The sequence below is a fragment of the Mustela erminea genome, chromosome 3, assembly GCF_009829155.1.
Source record: "Mustela erminea isolate mMusErm1 chromosome 3, mMusErm1.Pri, whole genome shotgun sequence".
Classification (NCBI taxonomy): Eukaryota; Metazoa; Chordata; class Mammalia; order Carnivora; family Mustelidae; genus Mustela; species Mustela erminea.
Window position 1 is genome coordinate 3,144,736 of NC_045616.1, and position 25,424 is coordinate 3,170,159.

At 41.8% G+C, this 25,424-nt stretch overlaps 1 protein-coding gene across 1 annotated transcript; it reads left to right on the plus strand.

The window, feature by feature from the left end:
• The first annotated feature begins 854 nt into the window (after window positions 1-854).
• TRIM58 (tripartite motif containing 58) lies at window positions 855-24,834 on the plus strand. The gene is made up of 6 exons (XM_032335057.1): window positions 855-1,301; window positions 16,385-16,480; window positions 17,606-17,836; window positions 19,837-19,859; window positions 19,955-20,055; window positions 24,069-24,834. The coding sequence occupies exons 1-6, from the start codon at window positions 879-881 to the stop codon at window positions 24,656-24,658; spliced, it is 1,464 nt and encodes a 487-aa protein (XP_032190948.1). The 5' UTR covers window positions 855-878; the 3' UTR covers window positions 24,659-24,834.
• Window positions 24,835-25,424: the final 590 nt, after the last annotated feature.

A 25,424-nucleotide genomic window follows, 5' to 3' on the forward strand; every position in this document is an offset into this window, starting at 1 on the left:
GGGCCTCCGGTAACCACAACATGTGTTGTGGTCAGATTGGATGACTTCGTACAGGCATTCACACCATCACTCCAAATTCAGCAGAACGGAAGTCACATTTTGCTCCAGGAGGGACCCTCCCTGCTTTTGCCACCTCACCATATTTTTCCAAACGGCGATCACATCTTCTCTTAGCTTTCTTCTGCTCCTTACTCACCTATCCAGGCATCACCACATAAGCCCATCTGCTCATGTCTTTATCCTGAGCTCAGTAGTGGAGGGTAAGAGGCTAAAGTTTGGCAAACACTATAAGAAATTATTATGCCGTATAAGAAGGACTGGGTGGCTCAGGTGGTAAAGCGTCTGCCTTGGGCTCAGGTCATGATCCCAGGTCCTGGGATTGAACCTCATATGGGGCTCCCTGTTCTGCTTTCCTTCTCTGCAGCTTTCCCTGCTTGTACTCTTTCTCTGTCGAATAAATAAATAAATAAATAAAATCTACCCAAAAAAGAGAAATTATTTTGCTTTACAGGATAAGGAGGCTGTGGGGTAGTTCAGAAAAATAATGGAAGGACAGCTCAGGAATTCTCCCAGTGCCCTAGCAGTGAGAAAAGGAGTAGGGGCTCCATTCAGACATCATGGGAGGGGTTCCCCTACACATGCCCAGTTCCCTGGCAACACAGGGGGACCGGGGAAATGTGAATTCTGTCCTTGTAACTGAGGGCTGGTATGTGACTTGTTGCCAGGAGGGGCTCTGCTGGGCTCTTGAACTAGAGCCAGGGATGAAAGCCATGTTGTGCCGGCATCTCCGGAGGCTGTGTGCTCCTCCCTTCCAAGCCAGACGGTGAGCGCAGATAACTGGGCTGCGGAGGAGGGCCGCGCTGCATTAGCAGGCGGCCATGGCCTCCGGGGCACCTGGGGAGCGGCTGCGTGATGAGGCCCGCTGCCCTGTGTGCCTGGACTTTCTGCAGGACCCGGTCAGCGTGGCCTGCGGCCACAGCTTCTGCCGCAGGTGCATCTGCGAGTTCTGCGAGAAGTCCACCAGCACACAGGGCGGACTGTACACCTGCCCTCAGTGCCGCGGCCCTTTCGGGCTGGACAGCTTGCGGCCCAACCGGCAGCTGGCCAGCCTGGTGGATGGCGTGCGGCAGCTAGGGCTGTGCACGGGGCCCGTGGGCATGCACCAGTGTGCGCGACACGGCGAGGACTTGACCCTCTTCTGTGAGGACGACGAGGAGGCCCTGTGCTGGGTCTGTGAGACCACCCTGGAGCACAGGGACCACTGCACCGTGCCGCTGCAGGAGGCTGCCAGGGGTTACCAGGTGAGAACTCGGGCTCTGCAGGGCAAGGTACAGGAGGCCACCAGGGATTACCAGGTGAGAGCCTTGTGCTCTCTGCAGGGCACAGGTGCAGAAACCCCAATGGGAGCGGCAAGGGCCATGCTTTAGGGGCAAACCCAGAGGAAAGCATCCTGACCTGAATGACTCCTCCCAGCTCCGCTCTCCCTCCCAGCTCAGTGCAAGCTGGGCCTCCTTGCCTGGCCCTATGGTGACCCCCCTGGGACCACTGTTCAGGAGCTCGAATGCACCGCTTCACCTGACTAGATCACTGGAGAGGGTCCCCTGTCCATGAAGCCTTCCCTTCCGCAGCCCTTGGCTGCCATCCTGGCTTTGTTCTCTGCGATGCTGACATTCCGATCCCAGACTCTACTGTGGGAGGCCGGACTTGTCAGTGCCTGGAGTGGGGGCAGGCTTTCCAGTGTGGTCTGGGTTACAGTTGTCCATCTTTACTGCCAGTGCCTCCTAAACTGGTCAAATAATGTCCTGTTTTCCATAGTGCTTAGCTCTATGTTAGTTAAAACTGTCACCAAAACAACCCTGGGTTCCGCACACTAGCATCTTCCCAGTGACAGCTCTTATCTCCTGTAAGGCCTGCAGTAGAATGTGTCCCCTGAAGTAAAGATTCCAGGAGCTAAGTCCACTCAACACGCATTCCAGGACTGAAAACATGAGCAACCTCAATGAAGAGGGAACTCGTATTGGAGGAGTTGGCACCAGAAGGGGCATCTGTGAAACTCTAAAAGAATACCCCATACTGGTGCACTTCAAAAGCTCTTTGACATATTCTTTTTTTGTTTGTTTAATTTTTTTTTCAATTTATTTATTTTCAGAAAAACAGTATTCATTATTTTTTCACCACACCCAGTGCTCCATGCAATCCGTGCCCTCTATAATACCCACCACCTGGTACCCCAACCTCCCATCCGCCCGCCACTTCAAACCCCTCAGATTGTTTTTCAGAGTCCATAGTCTCTCGTGATTCACCTCCCCTTCCAATTTACCCCAACTCCCTTCTCCACTCTAACAACCCTTCTCCTCCATCATATTTGTTATGATCCACAAATAAGTGAAACCATATGATAATTGACTCTCTCTGCTTGACTTATTTTACTCAACATAATCTCTTCCAGTCCGGTCCATGTTGATACAAAAGTTGAGTATTTATCCTTTCTGATGGAGGCATAATACTCCATAATGTATATGGACCACATCTTCCTTATCCATTCGTCCGTTGAAGGGCATCTTGGTTCTATTCACAGTTTGGCAACTGTGGCCATTGATGCTATAAACATTGGGGTAAAGATGGCCCTTCTTTTCATGACATCTGTATCCTTGGGGCAAATATGCAGGAGTGCAATTGCAGGGTCATAGGGAAGCTCTATTTTTAATTTCTTGAGGAATCTCCACACTGTTCTCCAAAGAGGCTGCACCAACTTGCATTCCCACCAACAGTGTAAGAGGGTTCCCCTTTTCTCCACATACTCTCCAACACATGTTGTTTCCTGTTTTGTTAATTTTGGTCGTTCTAACTAGTGTAAGGTGACATCTCAATGTGGTTTTAATTTTAATCTCCCTGAGGGCTAATGATGATGAACATTTTTTCATGTGTCTGATAGCCATTTGTATGTCTTCATTGGAGAAGTGTCTGTTCATATCTTCTTCCCATTTTTTAATATGTTTGCCTGTTTCATGTGTGTTGAGTTTGAGGAGTTCTTTATAGATCCTGGATATCAACCTTTTCTCTGTACTGTCATTTGCAAATATCTTCTCCCATTCCCTGGGTTGCCTCTTTGTTTTTTTGACTGTTTCCTTTGCTGTGCAGAAGCTTTTGATTTTGATGAAGTCCCAAAAGTTTATTTTCGCTTTTGTTTCCTTTGCCTTTGGAGACATATCTTGAAAGAAGTTGCTGTGGCTGATATCGAAGAAATTACTGCCTATGTTCTCCTCTAGGATTCTGATGGATTCCTGTCTCATATTGAGGTCTTTTATCCATTTTGAGTTTATCTTTGTGTACGGTGTAAGAGAATGGTCGAGTTTCATTCTTCTACATATAGCTGTCCAGTTTTCACAGCACCATTTATTGAAGAGACTGTCTTTTTTTCCATTGTGTATATTTTCCTGTTTTGTCGAAGATTAATTGACCATAGAGTTGAAGGTCCATATATGGGCTCTCTACTCTGTTCCACTGGTCTATGTGTCTGTTTTTATGCCAGTACCATGCTGTCCTGGTGATCACAGCTTTGTAGTAAAGCTTGAAATCAGGTAACGTGATGCCCCCAGCTTTATTTTTGTTTTTCAACATTTCCTTAGCGATTCGGGGTCTCTTCTGATTCCATACAAATTTTAGGATTATGTGCTACAGCTCTTTGAAGAATACCGGTGGAATTTTGATCAGAATGGCATTAAAAGCATAGATTGCTCTAGGAAGTATAGACATTTTAACAACGTTTATTCTTCCGATCCAAGAGCATGGAATCGTCTTCCATCTATTTGTGTCTTCTTCAATTTCTTTCAGAGTTTTCTGTAGTTCCTCGAGTATAGATCCTTTACCTTTTGGTTAGGTTTACTCCCAAGTATTTTATGGTTCTTGGTGCTATAGTAAAGGGAATCAATTCTCTAATTTCCCTTTCTGTATTTTCATTGTTAGTGTATAAGAAAGCCACAAATTTCTGCACATTGACTTTGTATCCTGCCACGTTGCTGAATTGCTGTATGAGTACTAGTAGTTTGGGGTGGAGTCTTTTGGGTTTTCCATATAAAGAATCATGTCATCTGCGAAGAGAGAGAGTTTGACCTCTTCATTACCAATTTGTCTGATTACTGTTGCTAGGAGTTCTAATACTATGTTGAACAAGATTGATGAAAGTGGGCATCCTTGTCTTGTTCCTGATCTCAACGGGAAGTTTGCAAGCTTTTTCCCATTGAGGATGATATTTGCTGTGGGTCTTTCATAGATAGATTTGATGAAGTTCAGGAATGTTCCCTCTATCCCTATACTTTGAAGCGTTTTAATCAGGAATGGATGCTGGATTTTGTCAAAGGCTTTTTCTGCATCAATTGAGAGGACCATGTGGTTCTTCTCTCTTCTCATATTAATTTGTTGTATCACATTGATTGATTTGCGAATCTTGAACCATCCTTGTAGCCCAGGGATGAATCCCACCTGATCATGGTGGATAATCTTTTTAATGTGCTGTTCGATCCTGTTGGCTAGGATCTTGTTGAAAATCTTAGCATCCATATTCATCAGTGATATTGGTGTAAAATTCCCCTTTTTGGTAGGGTCTTTGCCTGGTTTGGGGATCAGGGTAATGCTGGCTTCATAGAAAGAGGCTGGAAGTTTTCCTTCTGCTTCAATTTTTTGAAACAGGTCCAGGATAATAGGTGTTATTTCTTCTTTGAAGGTTTGGTAGAATTCCCACGGAATCCGTCAGGTCCTGGGCTCTAGTTTTTTGGGAGGTTTTTGATCACTGCTTCAATCTCGTTATTAGATATTGGACTATTCATGTTGTTGATTTCTTCCTGGTTCAATTTTGGGAGTTTATAGTTTTCTAGGAATGCATCCATTTCATCTAGATTTCTAAGCTTATTGCCATATAACTGTTGATAATAACTTCTGATGATTGTTTCTACTTCCTTGGTGTTTGTTGTGATCTCTCCCTTTTCATTAATAATTTTATGAATTTGGGCTTTCTCTCTTTTTCTTTGGATTAGTGTGGACAATGGTTTATCGATCTTATTGATTCTTTCAATAAAACAGCTTCTAGTTTCAGTGATACGTTCTACTGTATCTCTGGTTTCTACCTCATTGATCTCAGCTCAAATCTTGATGATTTCCCTTCTTATGTGTGGAGTTGGTTTGATTTGTTGTTGATTCCCCAGTTCTTTAAGGTGTATAGACAGCTGGTGTGTTCTGGATTTTTCAATTTTTTTGAGGGAGGCTTGGATGGCTATGTATTTTCCCCTTAGGACCGCCTTTGCTGTATCCCATAGGTTTTGGACTGAAGTGTCTTCATTCTCATTGGTTTCCATGAATTGTTTCAGTTCTTCTTTGATCTCCTGGTTGATCCAAGCATTCTTAAGCAAGGTGGTCTTTAGCTTCCAGGTATTTGAGTTCCTTCTGAACTTTTCCTTGTGATTGTGCTCCAGTTTCAAAGCATTGTGATCTGAGAATATGCAGAGAATCATCTCAGTCTTTTGGTATCAGTTGAGTCCTGATTTTTGACCCAGTATGTGGTCTATTCTGGAGAAGGTTCCGTGTGCACTTGAGAAGAATGAGTATTCTGTTGTTTTAGGGTGGAATGTTCTGTATATATCTATGAGGTCCATCTGGTCCAATGTGTCATTCAATGCTCTTGTTTCTTTATTGATTTTATGCTTCAATGATCTGTCTAATTCTGAGAAAGCCGTGTTAAGATCTCCTATGATTAGTGTATTCATATTGATATGAATTGATATGACTCTTTATCTTGATTAACAGTTTTCTTAAGTACATGGCTGCTCCCATATTGGGAGCATAGACATTTACAATTGTTAGATCATCTTGGTGTACAGTCCCTTTAAGGATTATGTAGTGTCCTTCTGTATGTCTGACTGCAGTCTTTAGTTTGAAGTCTAATTTATCTGATATGAGAATCGCTATGCAGGCCTTCTTTTGAGGCCCATTGACATGAAAGATGCTTCTCCATCCCTTCACTTTCAGTCTGGGTGTATCTTTAGGTTCAAAATGGGTCTCTTATAGACAACATATGGATGGGTCCTGTCGTTTTATCCAATCTGTAACCCTGTGCCATTTTATGGGTGCATTTAGGCCATTCACATTGAGAGTGATTATTGATAGATACGTTTTTATTGACATCGAGTTACCTTTGAAGTCTTTCTTTCTGTAGACTGTCTCTATATTTCTGTTCAATGCTATTCTTGGGATTTTTCCTCTTTTATAGGACCCCCCATAATATTTCCTGCAGAGTCGGATTGGTGATTGCATAGTCTTTTAAGCCTTGCCGGTCTTGAAAACTCTTTATCTCTCCATCCATTTTGAATGTCAGTCTTGCTGGATAAAGTATTCTTGGCTGCATGTTCTTCTCATTTAGTACCCTGAATATATCTTGCCAACCCTTTCTGTCTGACGTTATTCTGATGGGCTTCTCTCTGTAAGTAAGGAGTCTCTTTGCCCTGGTGGCTTTCAATAGATTATGCCTACAATTATAATTCCTCAATTTGACTATCAGGTGTCGTGATGATTTTTTGGAATGTAAAATTTTGGGTGGAGACCATTCAGCTTCTAGTACATGAACACTGGTTCCATTCGCGAGTTTGAGAAAATTTTCATGAAGGACTTGTTCCACTATATCTTCTAGACTTCTTTCTTTCTCCTCCCCTTCAGGGAATCCAATAATTCTGACATTGGAATGCTTCATGGCAGCATTTATTTCCCTGATTCTGTTTTCATGGTTTCTAAGCTGTTTGTTCCAGACTTCCTCCTGATCCTTTCTCTCTATCTGTTTGTCTTCCAGATCACTAATTCTATCTTCTGTCTCAGTTACCCTAGCTTATAGAGAGTTTAGATTAGATTGGAACTCATTGAGAGCATTGTGAACCTCCTCCCTGGTATCTTTAAGCTCCGCCCTAACATTGTGAATATCCTGTCTGGTGGCTTTCAGTTCAGCCCTAATCAATTCTGTTTGGTCAACCATGGCTTTCTCCAACCTAGCTATTGCCTGGATAATTGTTAGCCTGAATTCTCTTTCTGACATATTGTCTATGTGGATATCCGTTAGCTCTGTTGCAGAAGGTCCATCCTCTGTATTTTTCTTCTGTTGGGCATTCCTCTTCCTAGTCATTTTGGTGGGAGATGACTTAACAGATGTAGCTGGATGTATCAACTGTTGTGCAGTCAAGGTGCACCCTGGAACACTTATGAGCCATCAGGATTCCTCACCCAAATTAGAGACAAAAGAAGAGAAAAAGAAAAAAAAAAAGAAAAGAAGAAAAAAAAGAGAGAGAGAGAGAGACAGGAAAGAAAGGGAAGATGAAAAAGAAGGTTCAGCCTAGATGGTCCCCAAGGTAAGGTTTATGAAGTAGACAAACAAAAAGAGATAAAAAGACTGATACAAGTATATGACAAGAGAAAAAAATATATATATATATGCAAATAAAGAAAGAACCTCGTCAAAAAGAACCCCAAGTGTAAAATTTATATGCTATCAGGACAAACACAAAAAACACAGAAACACTGCTGGAAGAAGATGGGAGAGTTCTTATAAATTCTCAGTGTGTGCGAGGAAGGTTGTTTTGATTTTTCCTGGATGTATCTTTATATCTTTGTTAAAGGACTCAACTTTCCTGGGCGCCTGGGTGGCTCAGTGGGTTAAGCCGCTGCCTTCGGCTCAGGTCATGATCTCAGGGTCCTGGGATCGAGTCCCGCATCGGGCTCTCTGCTCAGCAGGGAGCCTGCTTCCTCCTCTCTCTCTCTGCCTGCCTCTCTGCCTACTTGTGATCTCTCTCTGTCAAATAAATAAATAAAATCTTTAAAAAAAAAAAAAAAAAAAAAAAAAGGACTCAACTTTCCTAAGATAAAGGGGATTAAAAATTGGTTTACCTATAGAGGTAGTATTGATTGGGGAAATTCATATTCTATATGAATATTAGAGGATAAAAATAAAAACGAATAAACTAGACTAATAAACTAAAATTTAAAAAAAGGAATTCAAAAAATAAAAATGCAAAAGAAAAACATAGGCGTATGTATCAAAAAGTTCTGGTTAGAAAGGTATTATGGAATTTGATGTACTGTACAACTCGCTGTGATGGTAAATAGGTTAAAAAAATTACCTATGTAAAAAAAAAAAAATAATAATAATAATAATGAACCGGAATAGTGGGAATGAGTAAACAATACAAGTTTTCCTATGAAGTAGTGGTTGTTCTCCTGTAGGCCTTTTTTTTTTTCTCTCTCTTTTTTTTTCTTTCTTGGTTTGTTTTCTGGGGGAGGGGCCTGTCACGTGGGTTGTCTGTCAGTGATGTTTCCTGAGTTAAGTCCTCCTGCCCCCCTCAAGGGGGTGGGCTCTGAGGAAACTGGTTTTTTCAGCCTTTTGTTCTCTGGCGGGTTTTATGCTTGTTCACTTTTTTTTTTCTCTCACCTTGACCGCCTTTGATGGTTTTTGTAGTTTTAGAGGAAAACCAACCGCACCCTGATCTTCCTCTCAGAGAGAAGCCTCAGTCTGGGTACAGAGCCTAAATAAGTTCCCCCTTGGCCGCTGGCAGAGCAGGTTCCAAGTTGCGGACGCTGGAGATGCAGAATCTTTTGCCTGTACCCAAAGCCAAGGCAATGGCAGCTGTCTGGGAGCTCCCGAATGCCAGAGAGGTTCCAAGCAGCAATTGCACACTGAGATTTTGCCGCTGGCTCTGGCTGGGAGTCCCTGGCTTGCGCGCACCTCTTTCAGAGGCGGCGCGCGTCTTGGGCACTGAGAACGGGGCGCTGGTCCGTAAGCACCAGGCTGGGCTTTTGCGCACCTCTGTCAGGGGAGAGTTTGGGGTGCGCCGCTTAGGCTTTGAAACAATGTCGCAGGTCCAAGAGCGCCGGCCAGGCGTTTGTAACTCTCTCAGTGGAGCATGAGGAATGTGCGCGCATATCTCAGGCTTTGTAGCAGGGCTCACGCGTTCTGCCCACCGGCGTGACTCCCATCCCCTCACAGGAGCCAGAACCCACGCATTCTCTGGCGCGCTGGCAGCTTAGGGACCAAGACCTGGTTTCTCCCCCGCACTCTCTCTGCCTCAGCACCAGGGGAGCCTGTCCTGGGACCGGGGACTTAAGCCCCTGACCCTAGCCGCCCCGATTCCCACAATTTCCCCCCTCAATCCTTTGCTCTTTTGGAGTGCTTTCAACCAGTCTCCAAGTTAATGCTGGTCCCCAGACGCAGGGCACTCTCACTCGTATTGGGGTATTACTTTCCAACCGGTCACCTCAGGTGGCTCCCTCCCCCTTTTGTTTATCTTCCAATATCAGTCCTCCATTCCCACTCCGCTTGACCTGCCCACTGGCGTCTTCTGCCCCTGTAGAGATCCAGACGCGTATAATTCTGATCTCAGGCTGATTTCATGGGTGATCTGAGTTCTTTGGTAGGTAATCGGCTCACTTTGGGGTACAGGCTGAAAAGGCGCTTCCTCCTACTCCCCCGCCATCTTGTGTTTGTTTAATTTATTTATTTGACAGATAGAAATCACAAGTAGGCAGAGAAGCAGGCAGAGAGATAGGAGGAAGCAGGCTCCCTGCTGAACAGAGAGCCCAATCTGAGGCTCGATTCCAGGACCCTGGGACCATAACCTGAGCCGAAGGCAGAGGCTTTAACCCACTGAGCCACCCAGGCACCCCATCTTTGACATATTCTGATCACATTTCAATGCCCAATATCTAGAACACCCACTACCCGAAAGGAGATGGTAGTGGTCTTCAATTCTTCACTCTACCTACGTGGTTAACTGAAGTATTGTCACAATAAGATACATTGTAAACATTGGACTACCTCAACTTTATTATTATTATTATTATTATTATTATTATTTTAACTTTGATCCTTTTAAATCAAGGTTTTGGAATACTGCCCACCTCAACTTCCTTCTTGACATACCTGGAAACATCTCTTAGCTTTTCTTTCTTTCTTTCCTTCTTCTTTTTTTTTTTTTTTTCTTACTTTGGTTGTCATCTACAAGATCCAGCTGCTAGGTCTTTTCCAGGCACACTTTTGAAGTACGCTATTTCTGCTTTCTTTTTACCAGAAGTGACCTAAACGTAATGTGGCTGTATGTAATATGTCTAAAGACGTTCCATATATTTCAGTAATCCTTAACTAAATAGCAAATAAATATCCATTAAATGCCTTGGCCTCTAAGTCAAGACTTCCTAGGCCCTAAGTTCTGTTTTTACACTTCTTGTCTCAACCAACCATGAAGTCCTTCAAAACTAGCCTAATCACTGTTGTCCTCAAACAAGCCGCATCTTTTTCATCTCCTTGCTTTTTTTAAACATTTTTAAAAATTTCTTTTCAGTGTTCCAGAATACATTGTTTAGGCACCACACCCAGTTCCCAATGCCATACCTGCCCTCCACAATACGCACCACCAGGCTCACCCAGCATTGCCCCCATTCCCCTCCAAAACCCCCAGTTAGTTCCTCAGAGTCCACAGTCTCTCATGGTTTGTCTCCCCCTCAAAAATCTCCAGATCACTTCTCCTCTCCAACTCCCAATGCCCTGCACATTATTCCTTATGCTCCACAAGTAGGCAAAACGGTATGATAATTGACTTTGTCTGTTTGAGTTATTTCACTCAGCATAATCAATTCCAGTCCCATCCATGTTGATACAAATGTTGGGTATTCATCCTTTCTGATGGAGGCATATCACTCCATAGTACATACCGACTACATGTTCTTCTTCTTTTTTTTTTTTTTCCTTTGTGGTTGCATTCTTTTTTTCTTCAGAATAACAGTATTCATTATTTTTGCACCACACCCAGTGCTCCATGCAATCCGTGCCCTCTATAATACCCACCACCTGGTACCCTGACCACCCACCCCCTGCCCCTTCAAAAACCTCAGATTGTTTTTCAGAGACCATAGTCTCTCATGGTTCACCTCCCCTTCCAATTTCCCCCAACTTGCTTCTCCTCTCTATCTCCCCATGTCCTCCATGCTATTTGTTATGCTCCACAAAGAAGTGAAACCATATGATAATTGACTCTCTCTGCTTGACTTATTTCACTCCGCATAATTTCTTCCAGTCCCGTCCATGTTGCTACAAAAGTTGGTTATTTGTCCTTTCTGATGGAGGCATAATACTCCATAGTGTATATGGACCACATCTTCCTTATCCATTTGGCCATTGAAAGGCATCTTGGTTCTTTCAACAGCTTGGCGACCATGGCCATTGCTGCTATAAACACCGGGGTACAGATGGCCCTTCTTTCCACTAACTCTGTATCTTTGGGGTAAATACCCAGGAGTGCAATGGCAGGGTCATAGGGAAGTTCTATTTTTAATTTCTTGAGGAATCTCCACACTGTTCTCCAAAGAGGCTGCACCAACTTGCATTCCCACCAACAGTGGAAGAGGGTTCCCCTTTCTCCACATACCCTCCAACACATGTTGTTACCAGTCTTGCTAATTTTGGCCATTCTAACTGGTGTAAGGTGATATCTCAATGTGGTATTAATTTGAATCTCCCTGATGGCTAGTGATGATGAGTATTTTTTCATGTGTCTGAAAGCCATTTGTATGTCTTCATTGGAGAAATGTCTATTCATATTTTCTGCCCATTTTTTAATATGATTGTCTGTTTTGTGTGTGTTGAGTTTGAGGAGTTCTTTATAGATCCTGGATATCAACCTTTTGTCTGTACTGTCATTTGCAAATATCTTCTCCCATTCCCTGGGTTGCCTCATTGTTCTTGACTGTTTCCTTGGCTGTGCAGAAGCTTTTGATTTGATGAAGTCCCAAAAGTTCATTTCGCTTTTGTTTCCTTTGCCTTTGGAGACATATCTTGAAAGAAGTTGCTGTGGCTGATATCGAAGAGATTACTGCCTATGTTCTCCTCTAGGATTCTGATGGAGTCCTGTCTCACGTTGAGGTCTTTTATCCATTTTGAGTTTATCTTTGTGCCGTTGTAAGAGAATGGTCGAGTTTGATTCTTCTACATATAGCTGCCCAGTTTTCCAAGCACCATTTATTGAAGAGACTGTCTTTTTTCCACTGTAGATTTTTTCCTGTTTTGTCGAAGATTATTTGACCATAGAGTTGAGGGTCCATATCTGGGCTCTCTACTCTGTTCCACTGGTCTATGTGTCTGTTTTTATGCCAGTACCATGCTGTCTTGGTGATCACAGCTTTGTAGTAAAGCTTGAAATCAGGTAATGTGATGCCCCCAGCTTTATTTTTGTTTTTCAACATTTCCTTAGTGATTCGGGGTTTCTTCTGATTCCATCCAAATTTCTGGATATTTGTTCCGCTCTTTGAAGAATATGGTGGCATTTTGTTTGGAATGGCATTAAAAGTATAGATTGCTCTAGGCAGTATAGACATTTTAACAATGTTTATTCTTCCGATCCAAGAGCATGGAATGGTCTTCCATCTTTTTGTGTCTTCTTCAATTTCTTTCATTATTGTTCTTATTTCCTCGAGTACAGATCCTTTACCTCTTTGGTTAGGTTATTCCCAGGTATCTTATGGTTGTTGGTGCTATAGTAAATGGAATCGATTCTCTAATTTCCCTTTCCGTTTTTTCATTATTAGTGTATAAGAAAGCCACTGATTTCTGTACATTGACTTTGTTTCCTGCCACGTTGCTGAATTGTTGTATGAGTTCTAGTAGTAGTGGAGTCTTTTGGGTCTTCCATATAAAGAATCATGTCATCTGAAAAGAGAGAGAGTTTGACTTCCTCATTACAATTTGGATAACTTTTATTTCTCTTTGTTGTCTGATTGTTGTTGCTAGGATTTCTAACACTATGTTGAACAAGAGTGGTGAGGGTGCGCATCCTTGTCATGTTCCTGATCTCAATGGGAAGGACGCAAGCTTTTTCCCATTGAGGATGATATTTGCTGTGGGTCTTTCATAGATAGATTTGATGAAGTTCAGGAATGTTCCCTCTATCCCTACACTTTGAAGCATTTTAGTCAGGAACGGATGCAGGATTTTGTCAAATGCTTTTTCTGCATCGATTGAGAGGAGCATGTGGTTCTTCTCTCTTCTCATATTAATTTGTTCTATCACATTGATTGATTTGCAAATGTTGAACCATCCTTGTAGCCCAGGGATGAATCCCACCTGGTCATGGTGGATAATCTTTTTAATGTGCTGTTGGATCCTGTTTCATGGCAGCATTTATTTCCCTGATTCTGTTTTTGTGGCTTCTAAGCTGCTTGTTCCAGGTTCCTCCTGATCCTTTCTCTCTCTGTTTGTCCTCAAGATCACTAATTCTATCTTCTATCTCAGTTACCCTAGCTTTGAGAGAATTTAGATTAGATTGGAACTCATGGAGAGCATTGTGAACCTTATCCCTGGTAGCTTTTAGCTCTGCCCTGACTTGTGAACATCATCTCTGGTCACTCATTTCGGCCTTAATCAATTCCGTTTGGTCTTCCATGGCTTTCTCCAACCTAGCTATTGCCTGGATAATTAATAGCCTGAATTCTCTTTCTGACATATTGTCTATGTTGATTTCCATTAGCTCTGTTTCAAAAGGTCCATCCTCTGTATTTTTCTTATATTGGGCATTCCTCCTCCTAGTCATTTTGGTGAGATATGACTGAACAGATGTAGCTGGATGTATTGACCATGGTGCAGCAAGGGGCACCCTGGAACACTTCCGAGCAATCAGGATTCCCCACCCAAACAAGAGAAAAAAGAAAAGAAAAAGAAAAAAGAGAGAGAGAGAGAGGAACGAAAGGGAAGATAAAAGAGAAGGTCCAGCCCAAATGGGCCTCAAGGTAAGATTTATGAAATATACACATAAAAACAAACAAAAAGACTGATAAAAGTATATGACAAGAGAAAAAAATTATATATATATATATATATATACACACACACACACACATATATATATATATATATATATATATATATATATATATATACATATAAAAGCAAATAAAGGTAGAACCTCATCAAAAAGATCCCCAAGTGCAAGATTTATATACTATCAGGACAAACATAAAAACACAAAAACACTGGTGGAAGAAAAAGATGGGAGAGTGGTTATAAATTCTCAGTGTGGGCGAGGAAGATTGTTTTGATTCTTCCTGGATGTATCTTGATATCTTTGTTAAAGGACTCAACTTTCCTAAGATAAAGGGGGATTAAAAATTGGTTTACCTATAGGGGTAGTGTTGATTGGGGAAAGGGGATTACTTTGAAGTTTAACTCTATATGAATAATAGAAAATAAAAATAAAAAAGGAATAAACTAGAATAAACTAAACTAAAATTTAAAAAAAAGAAATTTTAAAAATAGAAATGCAAAAGAAAAATGCAGGTGTATGTATCAAAACGTTCAGGTTAGAAGGTTATTATGGAATATGATTGTACTGGACAGCTCACTGTGATGGCGAATAGGTTAAAAAATTATCTATAAAAAAAAATGAGCCATTATGGACATTGGGGAGGGTATGTGATTTGGTGAGTGCTGTGAAGTGTGTAAACCTGGTGATTCACAGACCTGTACCCCTGGGGATAAAAATATATGTTTATAAAAAATAAAAAATTAATTAAAAAAAAAACAATGTTGCTACAATAAACATATTTTTTGGCATAAAAAAAAATGAGCCAGATTAGTGGGAACAAATTAAAAATAAATGTTGTCCTATGAAGTAGTGGTAGTTGTTCTCTTGTCGTCTTTTTGTTTTTCTTTCCTGGTTATTTTTCTGGGGGAGGGGCCTGCCACATGTGTTTTCACTCAATGATGTTCCCTGAGTTAAGTCTTCTAGTCCTGGTCAAGGGGGTGGGCTCCGAGGAATACGGTTTTTTCAGGCTTTTGTTCTCTGGAGGTTTTTGTATTTGTTCACTTTTTTTTTTTTTCCCCTCTCACCCTGACCGCTTTTGATGGTTTTTATAGGTTTAGAGGAAAGCAAACTGCACCCTAACCTCCCTCTCAGAGAGAAGCCTCAGTCTGTTCTTCTGTGAGTGTTGCAGAGCCCATATAAATTTCCCCTTGGCCACTGGCAAAGCAGGTTCTGAGTCGTGGTCCCTGGGGATGCAGGATCTTCTGCTTGTACCCAAAACTGCAGCAGTGGCAGCTGTCTGGGAAGCTCCAGACTTCCAGAGAGGTTCCATGCAGTGATCGCACACTGAGATTTTTCCGCTGGCCCAGGCTGGGAGTGCCTGGTCTTTCTGTGTGGGCTTGTGCCCGGCTTGTGTGCACCTGTCTCGGGGGAGGCTATGGGTCGAGTGCAGGTCTCAGGCTCTGAGAGTGGGGTGCATGTCTGAAAGCACCATGCTGGGCCTTCGCACACCTCTGTCGGGAGAGTTGGGGCGTGTGTCTCAGATTCTGAAACAATGGCGCCAGGCTAAGAGCGCTGGGTGGGTCTTTGTGCACCTCTCTCAGGGGAAGATGAGGGGCGGTGCATCTCAGGCTCTGTAGCAGGGCTCGTGCATTCTGCCATCTGGCATCTGGCGTGGCTCCCATCCCCTCACAGGAGCCAGACCCCATGCAATCTTGGGCGCGCTGATGGCTCAGGGGCCAAGACCTGATTTCTCCGCCACACTCTCTCTGGCTCAGTGCCACGGGAGGCTGTCCTGGAACAGGGGACTTAAGCCTGTCCTTAGCTGCCCCCATTCCCACAGTCCCCCACCCCCATGATCCTTTGCTCTTTTGGATTGCTTTCAACCAGTCTCCAAGTTAATGCTGGTCCCCAGGGCATTCTTGCTCATATTAGGGGTACTACTTTCCAACCGGTCGCCTCTGGTAGCTCCCTCCCCCTTTTGTTTATCTTCTGATATCAGTCTGCCATCCCCACTCCGCTTTACCTGCCCACTGGCATCTTCTGCCCCTGTAGAGATCCAGACGTGTATAATTCTGATCTCAGGCTGATTTCATGGGTGATTGGAGTTCTTTGGTAGGTAATCAGCTCACTTTAGGGTACAGGTTGAAAAGGTGCCTCCTCCTACTTCCCCACCATCTTGTCCCCCTCTCTAAAATATACTTACCTTAATTGACTTTGTAATTGTGAATGTTTATTGCCATTCAATATTCTGCAGCATTCTATTTTGATACCATCATGTCAATATAAAATTCATCTTTCTCACTTTCCTATTTTTCACATTTGATAAGTTACTTCTACTATTTTAAATAATGCTGCAATGAACATATGTTTTGATAAATCCTTGATTATATCTGGCATTAGTATTTAAAAACATATTCATATTTTACTTGATCATTGATGAGGCTGAACATTTTTATGTGCTTTCCGGGGCCTGTTTTGGTTGAGCTTTGCATTTCCTGATATTCATAGTTGATACGAGGTACTGAATTTGGGCATCTATAATGGGCTCAGCACATCTCTCCAAACAGGCAAAGCTCCAGATGGCCCTGGGGCTTGTAAGGAAGGAGATGGAGGAGACCTTCACTCAGGAGGCCAACCTGGGGAAGAAAACTGTCATTTGGAAGGTAAGAGAACCTTGGGACTACTGACACATCCCAGTCTGCATCATTAAATTACTCTTCAAGCATCTTCCTTGCTGCACACTTTGGTTTCATTTACATGGTTGCTGTGGGGAAACACCTGGGTCATCTTGGATCATCACATCCCCTCAAATTATATTGTGTGTGTTCTTTATCTCTACCAGTACATCCTCAATCCAAATAATAAATATAGTTTTACTGATCTCGAGTGTACTATAACTCACTGCTCCATTCCAGTACCTACAGAAGAGTCTCAGACTATCTTTACTAGTTTAAAACATGTGTGTATAAATGTATGTGTATTCATTGGAAAAATGACATAATAAATATTTAATAGGAGATATATATATATATATATGAAATATAGCTAATATTGATCATTCTACCTATAGGAGGACAATTTGAACTTTCAGCCTCTTGTCAGTAATCCATACACGTATCTTCTTTATTTTTACACTCCATCAGCTTTTTCGCTTACCTATTTACACACACACACACACACACACACACACACACACACATACACACACATAGTGGTTCTCAGTCTTCCACTGACCTCCTCCTCTGCTTATGCTATCTCTCTGTCAAATAAATAAGTAAAATCTTTAAGGTTTCACAGTTGCCATATTACTAAGTAATGTTCAAGTTTCTAATGTCTGAGACCTTTTTTTTTCATATTTACAAATCAGGTCTCTGTAATCTCTCTTCATACTGATACAGTTGTTTTGACCCTGTTCTCATTCTAGTGACTACTTTTATGATGTATGTTAACGTCCTTGTGATACTTATTTTGCTCAGCAGTTTAACAGATATTTCATCTTAATCCCTGTACTCCTCTTGCCCCATAATTTAGATATGGTGGGAATCCTTGTGTGTAAAACTGTCTTGCCCCCGTGTCCATCGCAGGATGAGGACTCAGATCCAGCAGTCTCTCAGACTGTCCACCTGAGGGCCCCGTGTCCTCAGAGCAGTGTCTGCTTTCTGTTGTTGATGAGAGGCAGCTCATGAGTGGACAGAGTTAGGGTGCCAAGGTCTCTGCACCTTGCCGCCCCTGCCTGGCCCACACCTGCAGCACCCCTGGTGGGTGTCTGCTTCCGTGTGTCACTCCAGGAGAAAGTGGAAATGCAGAGGCAGCGCTTCAGGCTGGAGTTTGAAAAGTACCGTGGGTTTCTGGCCCTGGAGGAGCAGCTGCAGCTGAGGCGGCTGGAGGAGGAGGAGCGAGCCACCCTGCAGAGACTCCGTGAGAACAAAAACCGGCTGGGGCAGCAAAGCAGGGCCCTGAGGGAGCTGGCCCAGGAGCTGGAGGAGAGGAGCCAGCGCCCAGAACTGGAGCTGTTGGAGGTGAGCCCTCGTCCCTCAGCGGCTGGGTCAGCATGAGGTGATCCCAGGCCTCTCAGCCAAGCCAGGGCCATGTGAGAGAACATGGTGACACACAGACACTTGCCACCACAATCCACTTGCACCTTCATGCCTTTTAGGAAAAAGGACCCTTGACATCAGTTTGGAAAGCACCTGAATTCTAAGTCTTAGCATCAGAATGAGAGGAGACTCTCAAGAATTGTATAAGATGTTTCTTATACTTATCTTATTTTTATCTTAGAGACCAAAATGAAATATTTTTTAAAAAATAAAGTTAATTTGATATCTAACCTATAAGGTTATACAAAAATAAGGATAGGCAATGCTATGTGGCCTGAAAAACAGTTTAAAATCTCCCAGTTAATCTGTCAATGTGCATAACCAATTCCAGAAGTCTTTGGCACCCCTTTTCTGTGTCGCTGAATGTAAGAATGAGGTCTTAAATTGTCCATCTTTATGTTTTCCGGTTAAATTTTGTGGCAAACATGAATTTGCTTGTCCATATTGCTTGGTGGGAAGGGCTTAAATACGCTCCTTGCCATTTGCCCCAAGTCTGTAAGGGATTGTACAGCAAAGAGACAAAACAGGAAAAAAGGAAAATTCTTGTTTTTAATCATGCATGAGGTCATCAAAATCCCAAGTGTATTGAGAAAGCCCTCGTTGGTAATGCATGTGTATTATCATGATAGGATGCACGGCAGATTCTGAATGAAGTACCCCCACCCTCATCCACCCGCTGACCCTCAGATTCCACCTTGAGTTAGCTCCCAACGCTGAAACTGTCCTGAAATCTCCATATTCACTATCTTTACAGGTTACATAGTGGGCAGTTCATTAATGGAATGAACTTACAGAATGTTTTTATTGATTTTGTCTTAATAGCTCATTTTGTCTTCTATATAGTCATATATATAAGCAACACTTATATTTATTATTTTTTATTTTTATTATTAAAGTTGCTAGGCTTATTTTCATGCAAACAAACTGAGCATCAGAAGGGAAATAATTTCTGAATTTCAAATAGTAAATATACACAGAACTTTCATATTTTGCATAATGACATCCATCACCTTCTTTTACTATATTTCAAAACACAACATTGAGAAAAAGAATTTGTTAACAGAATTATACTACAAATCTTATGGAAAATTTTTTTCTATATTTATTTTCATTTTTATATCCACATTTTGCTTTCCTCCTCAGTACCAGTAAGCAGCATTTTACCCCCAAAATGAAGCAGAGGCCAAAAACAAGGCCTGCCATCCCCATAAAAAGGAAAGGCAATTATATTCCTGTTTTTGTGCCTTCTCAAAATTTTTCTGACACTGTGACTATTTTTAGAGGGACAAGGAAAATATAAAGCAAGTGATTTATTTAAATAATGTCCTTTGAGATAAAACATTGGAATTAATTAGTAACTTCCTTTTTTATCCAATAAGGTAACAAACTCACCCATGAGTTCATAGCTATGGTGTGGTGGTTCAAAGAAAGAGGAATTTTTTTTTTTTTCACAGAGACATTGGGAGTAAAATTTTTGGGCTATACCTTTCTCCATCAAGCAAATATCTGGAGATATTTAAGGTCTTACAGAGGCATTGGGAGTAACATTTTTTGTCTATACCATTCTCTGTCCCCAACTAAATTCTGGAGATATTTAAGGTCTATTTTTACCCTAGTTCCTTCTACATTTGTTACAGAACATAACTCTTTACTAATATATCCAAAAGCCAGAATTATCAATTCAGAAAACAGTTAAAGTGGTTGATACCATTGGAATTAACCTAAACTTGGTGTGGTCTGACTCCCCTGTAGTAGAGGCCAACAGATTTTAAAATTGTTGAGAGACACTCACATCTCCTACAGTTTTATGTTCATACTGTACCATGTCTGGTTATTCCTAAAGCAGGGTTGGTGGTTTGTTTCTGTCAGACACAGTCTTCAGCTATAACTCGCCCCTGCCTCTGTTTCCCCTTTCCTTCCAGGGTGTGAAAGGAGCCTTGAGCAGGTATATTCCTTTCTGAACCAGGGACTGGGCTAGGGAGGACAAGGATGCAGGTGCATGAACACTACTGAGAACTTTCACTTCTCTGACCTTCTCAGAAGTAAGGATGTCACACAGCCAGAACTGGAGCCTGTCCCCATGGAGCTGAGGACAACATGTCGCATCCCTGGGATGAGGGAAATGTTGAGGAAGTTCCAAGGTGGGCTGCGTCTTTGAGCTGGGACAACTGCAATGTCTATGTAGGGTTCAGGGATTTCTACGGTTTCTACCATGCAGGTCAGGCTGCAGTCACAGAACCCAAAGTTTAGTTTTGATTTTTAAGTTGCATTTATTTATTTAAGACAGAGAGTGGGAGAGAGTGACCCAAGCAGACTGTTCACTGGGGGTGGAACCTCATGTGGGACTTGATCTCATGACTCTCAGATCATACCTGAGCTAAAACCAAGACTGAGCCTCCAGGCTGCCTAGCAAAGGTCCATTTTTAGATGATGTCACTGGTTTACTAGGGATTGCAGACAATTTTGTTTCACCTTATCTCCCTCTAGGACCCATGCAGATAGAGCCCCACATCCCTTCTGTTGCTGGTGGCCCTGGAAAGGGTCAGGTTAGGGTGGATTAGGCACTGGTCCTAAGGGCATCCACACTAAAGTGGCACACAGCTTCCCTGAAGATTTTAAGGACTGCAGTGGGTCCCATGATCAAGCCAAGTTAGAAGGGGAACCGGAGAGAGCACCATGTTCAGAAGCAAGAGAACAGGGATATTTGTGTAAAGTCATAAAGGGTAGCAGAGTCCCTAACCCCCATTTAAGCTCCACTTAGTTATCACAATAGGCTTGAAAGTGAGGTTCCCAGCTTATTAGCTATGATATGAGTAACACTAATTCCAATGAATAATTATTTCCTTATTTATAAAACACTGAAAAATGTATACAAATGTGAAAAAGAAATACAATGTATACTAATGTATACAAATGAGAAAAATATATACAATGTATGCAAATGGGAAAAAACAGTGCAATGCACACATTGCACACAAACTAATTACTGGTTTCATTACTTAGATGGAAACTTCAACCCATAATGAGAAAACCCATTTTAGCCCCCCTATTCAATGATGGGCAGATTAACAAGTATTAACCAAATGACTTCTTGAAATTTATTACACTCCCATAATCAGTGTCCTCATATTCCTATTTTTAATGAATCGAATAATTAATGGATCAATTCAATAAATGTTCTGTATTTTGTTCCACACACTTTTCTAAGTATTGAAATATATTATCTGGCAATAACAAAAAAATCCTACAAATCCATAACTTCATGTTTTCATGTTGTACATATTTATGTAAATTATGCAAAATGCACAGAATGTTTGAATATTGACAGAATAATGGGAGAAAAAATAAGGTCAGGGTGGCCAAAAGTTTTCAGGTTAAGACATCTAATTTTGAATTTAATGATCAAGGAAGTCACTTTGGGGCTAACTCATCACATATCTGATGTGGAGGAAAATCTTTCAAGCAGCAGAAACAAGGAGTGCACAGGCCTGAGGCAGAAGTACAAAAGATTTATTCCAGGAGTGATGAGGAGATCTGTGTGGCTGGGGAGGAGTACATAAAGGCAGGGTCAGAGAGGCCAAGGGAAGTCCAGCTAGCATAGGATGCTCTGGGCAGGGCACTGGGACCAGGATGATTTACCTTCTGGTAAAACAGGAAATCCCCGGAAAGTAGTAAATGCAAGAATAACATGACTAGATTAATGTTTTGGAAGTCTTACTCTGAATTTGAATAAATTCAAAGGGGCAAGGCTTTCAGTGGGCAAAGCCATTAGGAACTCTTGTTATAATTCCGTCAGAGATGATGATGGTTCGATTAACATGGTAATATTACCCCAGGGGCTGAAATGTGGAGTGTGGACAGAATCTTGGTCAGATTCAGAGGTAGAACTGCCAAAATCTGCTGGGAGATTAGATGCACATTGTCAGAAAAAAAGAGACAAGTCAGAAATGATGCCAGAAGTTGTTTTTTACATAGACAGTTAAAGCTGCAGGTGTGGCAGAGGAAGGAGTTGGGTTTTGAATGTATCAATGTGGTGGTGTATGTTAAAAATCCAGAGTTTAATGTCAGGTAAGAAGATGATTCTGCAAATGCAGAGTTTTGGGAGAAAGGTCAAATGTAGACACATGCATTTGGAATCAGTAAGTAAATGAGTGGAATTAAATCAAAGCAATGATCAAGCCAGCCCAGAACACATTGAGAGGGAGCTGAGAAAGAAAGAAGTCCTGGTCCTGGAGCTATTGGAGGGAGAAGAGGGGGAAACCGCCAAGGAGACCAGGAAGGAGTGATGAGTAGGGAGGGAAGGAAAGTGTGATGATCAGTGTCTTTGGGAAAGAGAAAGGAGGTTTTCCAGAATGCAGGGATTCTCAACAGCACTGAATGCTGCAGAAAAGTAATTTAAGCTGAACTCCAATGACTACTAACCAGTGTGGAGGTCTTTGGGAATTCCCATTAGAGTACCATTATAGCGTGATGAGAAGCTGAGTATAGGAGATGATCCCAGATGGCCTCTGGGAAACAGAGAGGATTTTGGAGGGGAGGGGGGCGTGGGGTTGGGTGAGCTTAGTTGTGGGTATTAAGGAAGGCACGTATTGCATGGAGCACTGGGTGTGGTGCATAAACGCATTTTGGAACACCGAAAAAATTAAACTAAATTAAATTTAATTTTAAAAAAGAAATAGAAAAAAAGGAAAGAGAGAGAGAAAGGTAGAGAAAGGAAGCTATTGGGGATAGACCCTATTCACAACCATTTCACAGATTTATTTTCTTATAAATGGAACAAGGACATATGCTGGGGTGGACATGATGTGTAAAGACAACAGATATTGAGTAGGCCTAACACGGTTCCATGGAAACCCACCTGTCAGTCTGTTATGACCTCTAGATTTGGGAAGGTCACATGAACTCTGACTTTGAGTCTCCTCCTCTATAAAGTGGGGATGATACCAGTCAGCTTGAGGGTGGTTAAACAGGTGAGTAGGGATGATATAGTACATACATGACCCGCTCGGGTTGGAATGTCAACACAAGACCCACAGATGTGGATTTACAGACAAATTTGTTATTATTATGATATTTTTAAAAAACTATATTAATGAAATTTATCATTTTTAATGCTTCTAAAGAGAAGACACAGGCTACTTTCCATCCTTCCTCCCTGCAGAGATTTTACTCATAAATGGGTTTACTAATGTGCCTGAGTAAAATGTCACATCCATGTCCTGGGACTTCACAGTATTGGTATTGGTTTTCTATCATCATGTAACAAATTACCACAGAGTTCATTACTTAAATCCACCTGAATTTATTGGGCCATAGTTACATGGACCAGACATTTATGTGAGATGAGCTCATTTCTCTGCTTGGTTTTCACAAGATCCATATTAAGGTTTCAGCTAGGCTGGGCTCCTCTGCAGACCCTGGGGAGAGGTCCACTCCCAAGCTTATTCAGAAGAGCAGAATGTTGTTATGGCAGCTGTGGGACTGAGATCCCCGTGTCCCTGCTGGCTGTCTGCTGGAGGTCACTGGCCTTTCTCCTCATGTGGTCTCCTCTGTCTTCAAAGCCAGCAAGGGCACATTAGATTCCAATCTCTCTGACTCCCTGTTCTACCACCAGCCTGACAGCTGGAGAGACCTTTCTGATTTAAGGGCTCTTGGGATTAGAGGAGATCCACCCAGATACTGTTCTTATCATAAAATATAATCATGAGAGTAGCATCAGGGGCTACAGATCATGGGGCCATCTTAGAATTCTGCCTACCAGAGTGACATAACATTGGAAGTGGTAGGTTTCAAATTAAAGACATTTTCCTGTGATTTTGAGAAGAAAATAAGTAAATACAGAAGATCTCCCTAAGAGCACACAAGTACTCTGAATGTAGGTGACAGGGATCTAAATAATTGCGCTGATGGTTCATCACGTCATTGACAGTTGTGTGTTTACTGGCGTAGTAATGAATCCTGAATGATGCAGAGGTAGCAATGAGAAGTCTACTAGTGACCTCCAGGGTCAAATATTACTTTGCTTTCTTTAGTACTCATTTGAGAGGGAAGAGTGAGGAGAGGTGTGGCTATTATATGAGATATTGTTCTTCCTAGGCTTTTACCAGTCTCCTCTGACCATTTCCCTGTCCCCCCCCCCGAATCCTTCCTACAGTTGATGTCAAACTGGACCCCGTCACCGCGCACCCCAGCCTTCTCTTGACCGCCGATCTGCGCAGCGTGCAAGATGGAGAGCTGTGGAGGGAGCTCCCCAACAACCCCGAGCGATTTGACACATGGCCCTGTATCCTGGGTCTGCAGACCTTCTCCTCGGGGAGGCATTACTGGGAAGTCGTGGTGGGAGACAGAGCAGAGTGGGGCTTAGGTGTATGTCAGGAGACCATGCCCAGGAAGGGGGAGACCACACCATCTCCTGAGAATGGGGTCTGGGCCATGTGGCTGCTGAAAGGGAATGAATACATGGTCCTTGCCTCTCCATCGGTGCCTCTCCTCCACCTGGACCGGCCTCGTTGCATTGGGATCTTTCTTGACTACGAAGCAGGGGAAATCTCCTTTTACAATGTAACGAATGGGTCTTACATCTACACGTTCAATCAGCTGTTCTCTGGTATTCTCCGACCTTATTTCTTCATCTGTGACACGATTCCTCTTACCTTACCATCTATGACAGACGTGGAGTCAGGAGACTGGGCGTGCAGTGGTCATCTTGACTCTGCTTCTAGTGTAAGACACGATTGCTCCTAAAATTCACTTCCTGAGGAGTTTATGCCCAGCAGAATTTCCTGGAGTGGAATGAGGATACAGACATGCTAGGCCCCAGCAAATGCCCCCATTCAGACCAGTTCTTTAATCCTTCCTGCTATGGACACTTTTTTCCATCAGGATAAAACAGAAAATATTAAATATTTATATTTGGAGGAGAATTGTAGAATACACATATATTTATAATATGTAAATATATTAGAAATAAACATATAAATATATATTATATATAATATATAATATATATAAAATGTATATTTATATCAAATATAATTATAAATTATACATTATTTGATAAAAATATACATTTATATATAATATATATATAAAAATTATATATATTATATTTGATAATATAATTATATTTAATAGAATATAGAATAGAATTATATTTGATATAAATATACATTTATATTATATATAAAACTTATATATTATATAAATGTATAATTATATCAAATATAATTATAAATTATATTTTACATATATAAATATACATTTATATAAATATATAATGATTATATACATATATTATGACTTATATATAAATATATATTCACACATGCTTTATAAATAAATTATATATGAATAATAAATATATATATTTAATTTTGTAAGTGATGATTTCTACAGCTCATGTGGAACTTGAACTCATTACCTGAGATCAGGAATCACATGCTCTTCTGGCTGAGCTGGACAGGCACCCACATAGATCATAATTTTAGAAATGGAGCAGACTTCCTAAGTC

Excerpts from the sequence above, each read along its gene's own strand:
- TRIM58 (XM_032335057.1), top strand. The coding sequence starts at position 879 with ATGGCCTCCGGGGCACCTGGGGAGCGGCTGCGTGATGAGGCCCGCTGC. Across the intron at positions 1,302-16,384 it reads AGGCTGCCAGGGGTTACCAG|GCAAAGCTCCAGATGGCCCT; the intron begins GTGAGAACTCGG and ends CTCTCCAAACAG. Across the intron at positions 20,056-24,068 it reads AATGTTGAGGAAGTTCCAAG|TTGATGTCAAACTGGACCCC; the intron begins GTGGGCTGCGTC and ends TCCTTCCTACAG.